At 51.2% G+C, this 13943-nt stretch overlaps 1 protein-coding gene across 3 annotated transcripts in view; it reads right to left on the reverse strand.

The window, feature by feature from the left end:
• Positions 1 to 433: 433 nt before the first annotated feature.
• Positions 434 to 13943, reverse strand: part of LARS2 (leucyl-tRNA synthetase 2, mitochondrial) — a 235356-nt gene continuing 221846 nt past the window's right edge. For all 3 annotated transcript variants that reach the window (XM_039228048.1, XM_039228051.1, XM_039228050.1), the window contains 2 exons: positions 5410 to 5537; positions 434 to 1671 (listed from right to left, as the gene is read on the reverse strand). In XM_039228048.1, coding sequence (XP_039083979.1) covers positions 1492 to 1671; positions 5410 to 5537 — 308 coding nt within the window. In that variant the 3' untranslated portion in view covers positions 434 to 1491. The remainder of the gene's footprint in view (positions 1672 to 5409; positions 5538 to 13943) is intronic.

Genomic DNA, 13943 nt, shown 5'->3' on the forward strand with positions numbered 1-13943 from the left:
TGGAGCCTGATTCTGTGTCCCCCTCTCTCTCTGCTCCTCCCCACCTCAGGCTCTGTCTCTGTCTCAAAAATAAACACTAAAAAAAAAAAAATTAAGAAAAAAATTTTAAAAGACTCACCCGTGTAGCTTTTAAGATTCTCTGATGCCCAAACACACCTTAGCCCAATTAAATCAGAATTTCTGATTTACTGAGGACCAGGCATGGCATTCGGTTGAGCCACATTTGAGAACCAGTAACTTAATAGCTGTTGCTCAGATCCCTGAATCAGTGCTGTCTACTGTGTGTGTGAGTCCTACACGTACCTCACTTCAGAACTTTCCATGCAGAGTCAGGCACATGGCCAAGCCTTCTGAGGGTAAGAGAATACCTCAGTCTGTTCCTGATTAACTCCCAGAATTGGAATCTGGTGGCTATTCCAAGATCACACATATGTCCCGTCACACATGACAAATATTTTATTACATTAAAAAAAAGTCATCTGTTAGCTGCTCAACTGCAGGCTACCTAATCTGAGGCCACCTCAGAAAAATGGCATCAGAAAACAAACAGATTTTGAGGATCACAAAATGGCTAGATTCCCCTCCACGTCCCCATTAAATATTAATCTGTGGCTTCCGCCCCTTCTGGTAAGAGCATCTAATTGCTGATGTCACATAAAACCAGATTACCCTAATGACACCAACAACAGGGGTCCGTCCCCGGCCACCTCCCTGGCTGCCAGATGGGGGCGTGAACAAGGAGGTAACGCCTAGTGGCACAGGGCCACTCCTCTGTGGTGAGCTCGCCCTTGTAGTGATGGGCCCTGGGGGCCACATCAACCGCGGTGGTGGTGTCTGGGTCCCATGAACATACTGCTCGTGGGGCTGAGGAGGGCCCTGGGATTGGTTCCATCCGAGGTCCAACCGGCGTGGTTCCGCTTCGCTACGCAGCAAATGTCACACCCTGAGAGAGTGGTCAGGAGGTGACGGCTTCGCCCGAGCAGGCCGGGCAGCGGGGACGTCTGCAGAGGGACCCGCCCTGCTTGCCTTCTGGTTCCCAGCAGCTTCTGAAGACCACCGCATCCACGTCACACTCTGGGTATTTGGACACAACCCAAATACTGTGTGTGGGTCCTTAGTTTACCCTCCTGTTCCCGGGGTGTGTCTAAGGCCGTGCGGTTTCTGGGGGTCAGAAGCTCCCAGGCTGCTTGAGAGGCACACGCTCGTTCTCACTTCTCTTCTCGCCTTCCTGCAGAAACCCGGTGGTAGCTCTGGTGGCTTCGCACGGGCTCAGATGGCTTCCTCCACCTGCAGGGGCTGCTCTACCCCTCCACCTTCTCGAGTCCTTCTCCTCTGCCCACACCCGCCCCCACCCCTGCACCAGGTCCTACCACAGAGGCTCGCCACCCATGCCCTTCCATCAGAGTTCAAGGGTAAATATTCAAGACACCTGTCGTGTCCCCGCCCTGGGCCCACACGCCCCTACCCCTTCCTCCCGGGCCCTCCATGCCGTCAGTCCTGCACCAAGAAGTTGATTAGAGCTGTTCTGGGGGACAGGAAAGCCTTCTTGATGCTTCGCCCCTGCAGGAGCCTGACACCCAGCTCGCTTTGGAGGATGAGTTCATGGACTTTGTCCTGGTCCCGCGCAACTTCCTGGGGTACAGGGACTTTGCCGCAGGCCTTGTTGTTGATCTGAGGACAAAAGGCAAGACAAACAATGAGGAAAGTCCTGAGAGGGAACCTCGCAGAACCAGCTTCCCAACACCACAGATGGGCAGACAGAGGCTGGGTGCCCACACCTGCAGCCGGTGCACCTGTGCTCCCGAGCATGGCCCCCTCCCAGCTGTGCTGGAAGTTAGGTCACACACCCTCAGCCACTGCCAGGGAGCCACCCAGGATTCTACCCGGGCCGTAGGTGGGCTGGCTCCTGGGGAAGGCAGGCAACCTCCCGGTCACAGGCCTGGCTCCTCTGAAAGGGGGCACCCAGGCACAGTGACTGGGAACCTGGGCCCACGTCACTTGAACTCTCCTTGCCAAGAAGGGACCGGTACACTTGCAGACGTCAGTGGATATACACTGAGTGTTGTTCAACATGGACAAACTTCACAGCATATATGAATTGATCTGGGCACAGAGGAAAGTGCTCTCACGGCCCAGGCGGCTTCTCAATGGCCAGGCTCAGATCCCCGAGCCCACTGCTCCCGTAAGAACACTTACGATTCTTTCACGGATGCTCCTGCTTTTTACCAGGGAAAATACAGTCACTGTATTATGAAAAGTTATCAGGAATAATTTCTGAGCTTTCAACTAAAGTCTATTAGGTGTCCCTAATCACCCACTTCATTTTTTTTTTTTCAGATTTGCATAGAACGTAATGGCATTTTTCTTGGTTGCATTAACCTACATCACTGGGTGGGAGCCAAATAAGAAAATACTATGTCCTGAAATATTCTAAAATATGGTTCTTTTTTTGGGCTGCCTGGGGGGCTCAGTCAGTTGAGCATCCGACTCTCGGTTTCGGCTCAGGTCATAATCTCGTGGTTTGTGAGTTTGAGCCCTACGTCAGGCTCTGCACTAGCAGCACACTAGCAGCACAGAGCCTGTTTGGGATTCTCTTTCTCTCTCCCACCACTCCACCCCCTCCCCCACTTGCACTGTCTCTGTCTCTCCCAAAATAAATAAACTTAAAAATAAAAATAAATAAATTAACTTAAAAATATGGCTGTTTTTAAAAAGTGTGAGTCTCAGGGCTGGGGCTGGCTCAGCCAGGTTAAGTGTCTGACTCTGGATTTCAGCTTTGGTCATGATCTCGTGTTTCAAAGAGTTCGAGCCCCACGTCAGGCTCTCTGCTGACAGTGTGGAGCCTGCTTGGGATTCTTTTTCTCTGCCCTTCCTCTGCTTGCTCTCTTTATCTCAAAATAAATAAATAAACTTAAAAAAAGATAAAAAACGATGAGTCTCCCGGATGCAGGGATTTAATGTTCTAAAGCTGTGGAGCTAGGGCTGCCGTTCGAAGGGCTGTGCCCCCCACACTCCCCACCCCTGCCACCTGCCTTTTGTTTCTAAGCCATTAGGAGCTTCCTTCTTTCACCACCCTGTGCTTGCTTTAACGAGAGTCCAGAAGAGGCCTCCCACCCTGTCACACCAAAGCCGTGCCCCTCGTGAAATCCTGGGGGCCTCAGACATGGCACCCTAGAATGGGCGCTGGATAGTGAGTCACGGCTCCAGTTTCTGCTCTCAGGCTCTTACCCAGGGAAGAGGGGCCCAGGGCAAGGCGAGAGAGTAGGTGCTTTTGAGCATACTCAGGTTTGACTCTCAGGCCTGGACTTACAAGCCATGGGACCTTCAGTTTTCTCTTCTTTAAGGATGGAATCCTCTGGATCGTTGAGGGAGATAAACCTGTATGAGGCAACCAGCCCACTAAGCCTTACACCTCCTTATCCCCTGACTCCCGGCTATGACGGAAGGAGCTGGTGTGGGATGTCCTCAGCACAATGGTGCCTCTCTGGGGACCTGGGAGCTGGCCCCTCTGGTGAGGCTGGTCCAGGGAGCTGAGTCATACTTGTTCCCAGCTGGGGCTGGGAAGGGGGTCCCATGACCTCTGCACGTGTCCAGGGAATGGCCCCAGGCACCCTCTCATGGCTTCTGGCTCCCTGGGACTCCTGAGTCACCTTACCCAGGGCCCCGACCCTTCACAGTGGGCGGGGCTCCATCCTGATCCAGCTCCTGGCAGGAGGCACCAGTTAAATGGACAACAGATGCCCCCGGACTTGGCCTTCAGGGGCCCAAAGGGGAAGAAGCTCTCGTGTGACTTTAGAAGAATCTTTGGGTCCCTGTTCGGTGGCTTCTGCTCCTCCAACTTTGCCATCTCCCCTCATCACTCCCAGCCGTGGTCCAGGGCCTTGGCATGTTCTCTTGAACTTTTCCAACAGAAAAGCTGGAAACCCTGAGCGCTGCCCTTGCCCCATCCACAGCCACTTACCGACACAGAGGCAGCCCTGTGACAGCTATGAAAAATGGAAGCTCCCACCGACTGAGCTCTCACTCTGTGCCAGGCTCTGGGCTGCGCAATACACCCGGGCGAACCTGCTTGTCTTCCTGCAGCCTTGTGCAGTACATGCAGGACCACTCTGTGCCCATTTTACAGATGGGGAAGCTGAGGCACAAGAGGTGGAGCCCCCTGCCCGAGGCCCCACTCCACAAGTGATGAAGACGGAATGACTTCATGGCTCGTCTCTGCCCCCAATCAGCCCCCTGCCACCCCCTCAGGGTGACGCCTGGCCATCTCCCCAGTGACGCCCTGCCTGTGCCTCTGCTCGAGCCCCTCCATGGCTCACAGTCCCAACATCACCGAGGGCTTTCCCCACCCTTGCTTGTGCCAAGCAGCCATCCTCTTCTGCACTAGGGAAATGCTGCTCCCCTTGAGAGCCAAGGTCCCATGTCCCCTCCCTGCAATGCCCTCGAGCACCTAGCAACACCTGCAGCGTACCCAGGGAGTAAGCCCCTTCTGCCACTGTTTCCTCCTCAGTCAAGTGGCCTTAGCCACACAAATGCCTGTGAAATGGGTAAAACAGGGCCCGCTCCAGAGCTGTTGTGTTGGGGTAAAGGAGTCAGGATCTCGAACCACTGATGAATCAATAAACTCAGGCAAGGCGACCAACTGCGCTGAGCCTGATTTCCCCACTGCAAACACCGAGAATGGAAATACCTACTTCACTGAGTGAGAAGAGTCTACTTCGATTTTGGATGTGAATGACCCGGCCCCATGCGTGGTTCAGAGATGTGTGTACTCAAAGGTCCCCCAGTTCAGCCCCGTCAGCCTCAAATGTGTAAACATTATATAAAGGACAAACCATTAAGAGTTACCTGCTCTATAAAAGGTTGAAATAAAAGAATGTCTTTTATGTACCTACAATGATGCAATTTACCAAAAAAGTTGTTGTCTTTTTAAATAGGCTCCATGTCCAGTGTGGAGCCCAACACAGGGCTCAAAGCCAGAGATCAAAGTTCAGATGCTCAACTGACCGAGCCACCGAGGCATCCTCCCAAAAGAGAAATTTGATGCAGCCTTTCTGAAATAGATGTTTTCAGTGACATGCCAACCTCCTCACCCTCACCCTCCTCCCTAAATGAACTGAGAGCAGCTGAACGAAACAAAAGAAGAGGAGACTGGAACCCAGCTGGGGGAACAAGACCACCAGAACCTGTAACACAGGGCAGGGTTCCCTTTTCCACTTTCTAATCCCTGATGGGCCCTGAGTGTTTTATGCTCACAAGCTTTTGGTATGTAGTGACCTGAGGTGTGCAAAGGAAAGAGGGGCGGGACGGTCAGGCTGGGGGCGGGAAGGCTGGAAAGGCCCAGGCAGTGGCTGAGGGGCTTGCACACGGGGCCGGGACCTGCCTGGGCCAGGCTATGGGGGAGACACTCACCAGGACAGCCATCTCCACGATGTCAGGTTGCTGGAGGAACTGCGGGTCCACGGCCGGCCACGCCTGCAGCAGCACGCCGGCATCCCAGGCATAGTGGGCGCACAGCTTCCTGGGCACCTGAGCCAGGCCTGCAACACCAAAGCACAGAGGGTCACCAAGCACACACAGGGATCATGGGGGCAGCGTGAGCTTTCACCCCAGCAGAGCCCAGCAAGGAGCTGCACGAGGCCACACCACAGCTTTTTCACAGCCTGCCAGGCGCCTCCCCCCTCCACCGTATTCTGGCCTGGGGTTTATAGGGAGTCCCCCCACCGACCAACCGTTTAATGTGTTTTTTTTTTTTTTTAATTTATTTCTGAGACAGAAAGAGAGAAACAGAGTGAGCAGGAGAGGGTCAGAGAGAGAGGGAGACACAGAATCTGAGGACAGGCTCCAAGCTCCGAGAGGGCTGTCAGCACAGAGCCCAACGCAGGGCTCGAACCCACAAACAGTGAGATCATGACCTGAGCTGAAGTCGGATGCTTAACCAACTGAGCCACCCAGGTGCCCCGACCAACCATTTTAAATAGCGCCCTGAGCTGTAAAGACAGACACACTGTTCTAAAGTGTGCATTTTGGCAAAACAAGGCCACTGATTTGCCTTGGTCTCTGCAGCTCTGTTGATGAAGTAATGCCTTTATGCTCCTGCGAGCAGATCCCCGAATCATGAGCTGTGCTCGCTTCCCCTCCTGCCTGTCACTACTTGTGGTCTGTGAGGGCCTCCCCGCTACCCCGGTCCCTCTACTCATAATCACTTGAGCCAACACGCCAAGAGCAGGAGGGAGCTCCTTCTCCACCTTCTCAAAGGGATCCCAGCCTTCATGCTCAACTTCTGGAGAGGGGCCCCCGCCAAGCAATGAATTAGAAAGTGCAAGTCTTGGCTCCGGACGGGTGGAACGCGAGGAAGCGGTAAGGAACAAAAGCCCACAAGTCTGTGTCCTAGAGTGCGTCACGCTGCAGCCCCAAAGCAGACACAGGCAGGCTCCCCACCTGCAGGGGTGCCCAGCGACTTCCGCAATGGTCAGAACACAATGATGTACATGTTGCTTTCCTAGTAGGAAAGTTTGGACTGGGAAGCTTCTGCCAATCTCATGAGCACAAGAGATGCCCCCAAACATGCAAGGAAGACATGCATCAGAAAGCAGATCCCTGGGGCGCCTGGGTGGCTCAGCTGGTTACGCATCCGATTTCGGCTCAGTTCATGATCTCATGGTTTGTGGGTTAGAGCCCCGCGTCGGGCTCTGGGCTGACAGCTCACAGCCTGGGGCCTGCTTTGGATTCTGTGTCTCCCTCTCTCTGCCACTCCCCTGTGTGCACTCTGTCTCTCTCTGTTTCTTTCTCTCTCTCAAAAATAAATAAACACTAAAAAATTTTAAAAAGAAAACAGATCTCTGGGCACTACCAGTGTGGCCACTTCCCCACTGCCTTCCCGTCCTCCTGGAGGCGGGCCCTGGACGGGGGCTGGCAGTGAAGGGGGCGGTGCTCCTCACTCTGGGACTGGCTTTTCCAGGAGTGGCAGAGGTGGGGTAGCCCTTGCACACTTCCTCCTTATTCTTAGCCTTGAACCCGGCAGGTGCACTTGAGGGAGGAGCCCATGCCTCAGTGGATGGTCTGAAGCCAGCTCCGAGGGCGAGGAATGAATCCCACCAGCATCAGCGTGCCAGGGATACTGCTGGGACCAACGTTTTATCTTCCCTGACGGCAAAAGTAATGCCCGCTGTTTGCAGAAAATTTGTGAAAGCTCAGACTACAAAGAAAATCATGTTCACTTGGATAACATTTTTTAAGCTTCTTATTTTGTTTTCTTCTTTTGTTTTAAATTGTTTTTTAAGATTTATTTATTTTTGAGAGAGAGACAGACAGACAGAGTGTGAGCAGGGGAGGGGCAGACAGAGAGGCAGACAGAGAATCTGAAGCAGGCTCCAGGCTCTGAGCTGTCAGCACAGAGCCCGATGTGGGGCTTGAAGTCACGAACTGTGAGATCATGACCTGAGCTGAAGCTGGACATTCAACCAAGTGAGCCACCCAGGTGCCCTCAAGCTTCTTATTTTGAAAGATAGTAATGTATTTAGTGAATAGGATATATACAAACCAACCCGACCAAACCAGGCACAGCCACCGGGATCATGCTGTATATGGAGCTCTGTATTCCTTGTTTCATTATTTTAAAATCATAATTAATAGGGGCGCCTGTGTGGCTCAGTCAGTTAAGTGTCTGACTTCAGCTCCGGTCATGATCTCGCAGTTTGTGAGTTTGAGTCCCACCTTGGGCTCATTGCGAGGCAGAAGAACACAGGCCAGAATGTGGATCAACGCAAGGCTTCCTTGACCAAAATAACTGGTTGGCCCGCCTCAGAAGTGTGCGTGGTGACACACACTGTAAATTCAAGCTGCTTATCCCGTTGTGGCCTGTTTCAGCCAGTTCCCAGACCGGCCCAGGTCCACGACTCACCCTAGAGTCACATGGACCCATTCTACTCTGTACGCCTCTGTCTTGATTCTTGTGCTGGTATCATGCACGTACGTGTCGCTTAGTGCATGTTGTGCTCCACGGCACTCTTGTGCTGCTAGTCAGTCTGAGGGAAATGCACGCCCACCAGAGTCTGAGCATCTAGTGGCATCAAAGATGTACTCCTGTGGCCCAGCTGGGCCCTGTGCCCCAGGGTTCCAGCACTCATTAACGAACCCACTCCATTCCTAACAGATGTGCGGTTTGGCCGAAGCCGGGAGGAGCTTCCGGCTCGTTCCTCAGAAGGGGTGCTATTATGACTCCTGTCCAAATACAAGACAGAGGTCACAGAAGGGAGATAATCACGTCTTTATTTTAGCAAGCTGGCCCCGTCTGGCTTGTCCTGTGACCCAGCGGCAGTGGGCCAGGGTCCAGACCCTCTGCATGGTAGCTGTACAGGATGCCTGGAGATGAAAGGGCCTTGGACACTAATGTTCTGGGCAGAAGCTGCTACAAATTCCACTAAAATTAAAAAAAAAAAAAAAAAAAACAAGGAAGCCCGGCCTTCCTGGAGCAATCAGAATGCTTATTTATAGCAGCCTGGGTCCCTGCCAGGGTGTCCCTATAGACGGGGGTGGGGCTGTTCTGCCGGGCAGGAGGAACAGAAACTCCGGGCTGTGGGTTCTATGCCGGGCGTTTGCCTCTCTGCTCTTTAGGGAAGTAAAAATACCCAACATTTGCGTAGCAAAAACAATGGTTTCTTTACGTGACACAGCCCAGGTCGAGAGCCAGTCTCTGGGTAGCACCTGGACAGAGTCTGAACACAGGCCAGGAAGTGTCAAGGCCACGGCACACAAGGCAGGGCGTGCAGTCGCCTACGGCCCACCCACCACTCCTCCCCCTCCTCTGGGAGAGCCGGTGTGTCGACCTTCCAGGCAGGTGACCAAATTTTACACATGTAAGTAAACTGTCCTCAGATCATCAGTGAGAACTTATTCTCCTTTATTTACAAAGGTCTCACACACACACACACACATACACACACACACACCCCTACGTGATCTGTACGTTTGCAATTTTGTTGAAGTTGAGGAACATAACCTATATGCATAGCAAAATGCTACACTGCACTATTTTAAATTTTTTTTTTTAATTTTAGTTTTTAATGTTTATTTTTGAGAGAGAGAGACAGACAGAGCAGGGTGGCAGAGGAGCAGAGAGAGAGGTGTCAGCACAGATCCTGATGCAGGGATCGAACCCACAAACCGTGGGATCATGACTTGAGCCAAAGTCAGATGCTCAATGGAGTGAGCCACCCAGGTGCCCCTACACTGCACTACTTTACAGCCACTTTGACGAGGAAAAATGGATCCATGGGGGCAGCCTGGTACTTTCAGGATTACAAGTTACTTCTGAATGCCTGGGGGCAGGGGAGGGTACCGGGTCACCTTGCTGTGACCTCACAACTACAGTGCTGATGGCAGACCTGAAGCTCACACAAGGTAAAGTCTGATGCAGGAGTCCAGACAGAAGCCTCCCTGCGCAACCATAAAAATGGCCAGAAAAACAGAAAACGAGAGCTTACCACCCCATCTTAAATAGCTCGTATTTCAGACGAGAGGCTAACTCCAAAGTAGCACAAAAAATAGCAAAAGAAGGAAAGATCACCCGAATGACTTGTGGAACCTTTGTAGGGTGGGACATGGTGTGGCTGGTAAAGAAAGAACGGGCGTGCCCGTGAGCACTGGTACAAAACTACTCTCAATAGAAAAAGGGAGCAAAACGTTGTACATGATGCCAACATCTGTATAGAAACAGACGCACATTTCATGGACAACATGCATGGAGTTCTAGTCTCAGATTAAATTCTTTTTTTAAAAAAGCTTATTTATTTTGAGAGAGACAGACAGACAGACAGTACGAGTGGAGGAGAGACAGAGAGACAGAGTCCCACCAACAAAGGGCTTGAACCCATGAAGCTGTGAGATCATGACCTGAGCTGGAACCAAGAGTCGGATACTCAACCGACCAAGCCACCTGGGCGGCCCCCCTTCGAGCATCAGATTTAATAGCAAACCGGTAGAGAGGTTCTCAGAGCAACAGAGCAACCGGGTCAGTGCAGACGGGGCTGAGGACGCACCCTTCTGTGACGGCTGGATGCTTCACAATATGCATGGAGACATAACTTTTCGATTAAAAATCTGGGTTTTGCTTTGCTTTAAGAAGACCAGAGAGGCACCCTGGAGGGGGAGTTATTTTCTGCAGCTGGCACTAGGCCTTCCCTTCCGAAGCTGAGCTTCCCCAGCAGCCAAGGGGACCCTGGGGCAGCGGCGCGGGTGGGACCGCAAGGACAGGCCTGTCCTGTGACTGTCCTGCTGCTCTGCCCAGCAATGCAGGAGACACAGCGTCTCAAGCATTGGTCTGGGGTGTGTGTGTGTGTGTGTGTGTGTGTGTGTGTGTGTGTGTCTATTAAAACCTTCTTCAACCAGAAATAAAAGCCTTCTTCTCTCAGGGTCACTATGTTTCAGAGCCAGGATCTTAACACTCAGGACTTGTGGGCTTAGAAAGACGATGTAAAACAAAAGGACTCTATTTTGAAATAATTTAATGTCCACAGGAGGCTGTGAAGAAATGGGACCCCTCTTCCAGCCTCCCCCGACGGTAACCTCTCAAACTGGGATACTGAGGTTGGTACAGTCCATGGGGCTTATACAGGTTTCATCTGTTCTGACAGCTCTGACATGTGTGCGTAGCTTCATGCAACGTCCACCGCAGTCAAGATACAGAACCGCTCCACCACCACTGGGCTCCTTGTGTCCCCACCCTGCTTCTTTTTTTTGAAGTTTATTTATTTATTCTGAGAGAGAGAGAGAGAGAGAAAGGCAGAAGAGGCAGAAAGAGAGAATTCCAAGCAGGCTCTGCACCTTCAGGGGAGAGCCAGATGCAGGGCTTGAACTCACGAACCGTGAGATCATGATCTGAGCCAAAACCAAGAGTCAGACACTCACCGACTGAGCCACCCAGGCGCCCCCTTTTTATGGGCACCACCCCCTCTGCCCAGTCCTTAACCTCTGGCCACCACTACTGTGTTTTCTAGCTCTATACTTTGGTTATTTCGAGAACGTTATATGTGAATGGACTCAGAGTATAGCACCTTTTGAGACTGACTTTTTTCACCCAGCATAATTCTCTTGGGATCCACCCACTCTGTTGCCAGTTAGAAAGGTCATTTCTCAGGAGGATGAAATTATATCTCCCACCAGGGTACCACCAAGAAGCTCCCAGTGGGTGATTTTTCTGCTCTTTTACTGTCCACCAGCAAAGGAAACCTTGTGCCCTCTGTTTGGAAATGGTAACAGTGACTCCAACCACACAAGTACACAAAATTTCCCAAGGCGAGCCGCTGCCACCCTCGTCTGCATTCAGACAATACTCTATTATGGAACACAGAAGAGAACTGTGTACATTCAGGCGTGGTGTCTCAAGCTTCTTAAATCCAAAACTTCAGGAAGGAAAAAAGATTTCCTCATCCTGTTACAGCTTGCCAACTGCCAGGGCATTGGTTCTGTTTCCTACTGAAGGTCTTCACAGGCTCTTGAGACTGGTAGGGGACTACCCGAGCTCCTCTGAAGCGTTTCCTTTTTGTCCACGGCAATGGCGGCCATCTTGCCCACAGGACTCCGCACCTCCCCTAGAAGACAGGGCTCAAGTCTGCGGCTCTTTGGGAGAGAGTCTCTCTTGTGAAAATCTGCTTCTCTAGGGAACTCTGAGAAATGGCAATTTCTGGACATCCCGCCCTCACCACATTCCCTTTTATAGCCGTTCTGAGTTATCTTTTAAGGATGCAGGAACGAAACCTGAAGCCAATGGGAAAGCTATTTTCTCAAACAGATACACGTTTGTAAGAATGTGCAAAGCCTTGGATTTAGAATGACCAGCAGTGTGGGGTGGCGATACTGATGCTCCTCGCGACGCAGTGCTTCTTTCTGCAAAGGACGTCCCACACCTTGAGACACTGGCCTTCTTTAGCTCTGGGAGGGCCAGGAAGGGGTCATGTCTTCATTCTCTCCTGAGGGCACCTGACCTGCACCTGTGAGTCAATGACCAGAGTGCCACACCAAGTGTGTGGGACTCCTCACTTGACTATGTTATGGCTGCTCATTTAGAGGGTGCCACACGCACAGGGTGAGAGCCAGGAGACCAAGCCGTCCCATTAGTTCCTTGAATTAAAAAATAACAAAATTAGGGAGTACCTGGGGGGCTCAGTCGATTGAGCATCTGACTCTTGATTTCGGCTGGGGTCATGATCTCATGTGCGCACACACACACCCTCTCTCTCAAAATAAATAAACATTAAAAAAGCAAAAGCAAGCTTAGTTGCTATGAATTTGTAAAGCTTGAGGGAAGACCTTAGCTAGACCGCCCTCCCCAGCTCTCCCACAAATGCCCCAGAACAGAGCCGTGGCACATAATGCATGCTCTAAAAACCTGATTTTAACACTGTAGCAAAACTAAGATTCAATCTATCTCTACTTGTAATACAGCTCACAAAAGCCATGTGTGCTGTGCAGGAAGAATCACAGAGCAAGGTCTAGAAAGGGCCTTTCTATCACAATACTTTGGCATATGTCCCGTTGAGGATCCTGTCGCACAGCTGAAGGACAGACCACAGGGCCATGCCACAGTGTATACTCACATCCTAAGGCCTGTCAGGTAGGGACAAGGCCCTGGGAAGGGTAGATCTTGTCCGCCCCCCACATCCCCGCAACGCAACTGAAGGATATCCAAGGAGGGTGTTTTGCCCTCTAGTCATTTGTGGGGGAAATGAAACGAAGGAGGAAAACAGATAAAGTGGGGCAAAGAAGAGAAAAGAAAGAGACTTATAGAGAATATAGAGAATGTATATTCTAGGATAAGAGTGAGTTTATCACAAGTTAGACTGGTTTGTTTTAGGGCAAAGGAAGACTAGGAAAGAACGAATAGCGTGCCATTTACACAACTTAATGTGGCCGCCAATGCTAAATGAAGGAGCCAGGTTTCCTTCCCAAGCAGGTAAGAGAAGGCTGCATGATGTAATAAGACCCTAGCGTGGCGTACGATGTAATACCGCCCTAGCATAGCGCACAATGTAATATGGCCCTAGCGTGGTATATGATGTAATACGGCCCTAGCCTGGCCGCGATGTAATATGACCCTAGTATGGCGCACGGTGTAATAAATATGGCCCTAGCGTGACGCACGATGTAATACGGTGCTAGCGTGGCAGGGCCTATGCCAGCCTCCCTTTGGGGCGCTCTGTCGGTTCCGCAGAGAATGGGCAAACGTCTTGTCCCTTGCAGTCTGTTCTAGGACAGAGCAAAATGCAGAAGGAAACCAACACAATTCACTCGACGAGTCAGTGAAACCCTCCAAACCTGACAACATGTACTGAGGAAAACTTCTCTTCCGCAGGAGAATAACTGCCTGTTTCCAAATAAGACTCTGGCAGACAGAATTTAACGGTGCATTGAGAGTCCACAACACCACCGTCACCATAAACCTATTCCGGAAGAGCTTAATATTAGGCAGTCAATTAACTGGACATCGGTCATATCAACAGGGCAAAGGGGGAAGTTAAAAGCAAATGATACAAATACCTCAACAAAGGAAGAATGGATGTTAAGTGAAATATGGCTCCCACTCTTAAGATGAGTTCTGGAAAACAAGGACAGAAAATTGTTTCCTTAACATTAGAGGGACTATCTATCCTCGACCAACAGCCAACATCAAGCCCGAGAGGGAAGCATTAGTGCCCTTTCAATCAGGAGGTGAGAGGAGACTGCCCGGCACCAGCCTTCCTGGACGTCCCACAGGGTTTTCTAAGCAGTCTGTCCACAGACGTCAAGACCTTCTAACTGTTAGGAAGGAAGAGAATACTTATTCTTATTTGCTGATCCCAGAACCCTAGAAAATCTAAGGGGATGTTACCCCTTACACAACGTATGAGAGATTGGAAGGAAATCTGGGCCAGAGAATAAGTAGGCAAATAAACTTCAAAAATTACATG

Source organism: Hyaena hyaena, unplaced genomic scaffold (assembly GCF_003009895.1).
Source record: "Hyaena hyaena isolate Hyena2069 unplaced genomic scaffold, ASM300989v1 scaffold_30, whole genome shotgun sequence".
Lineage (NCBI taxonomy): Eukaryota > Metazoa > Chordata > Mammalia > Carnivora > Hyaenidae > Hyaena > Hyaena hyaena.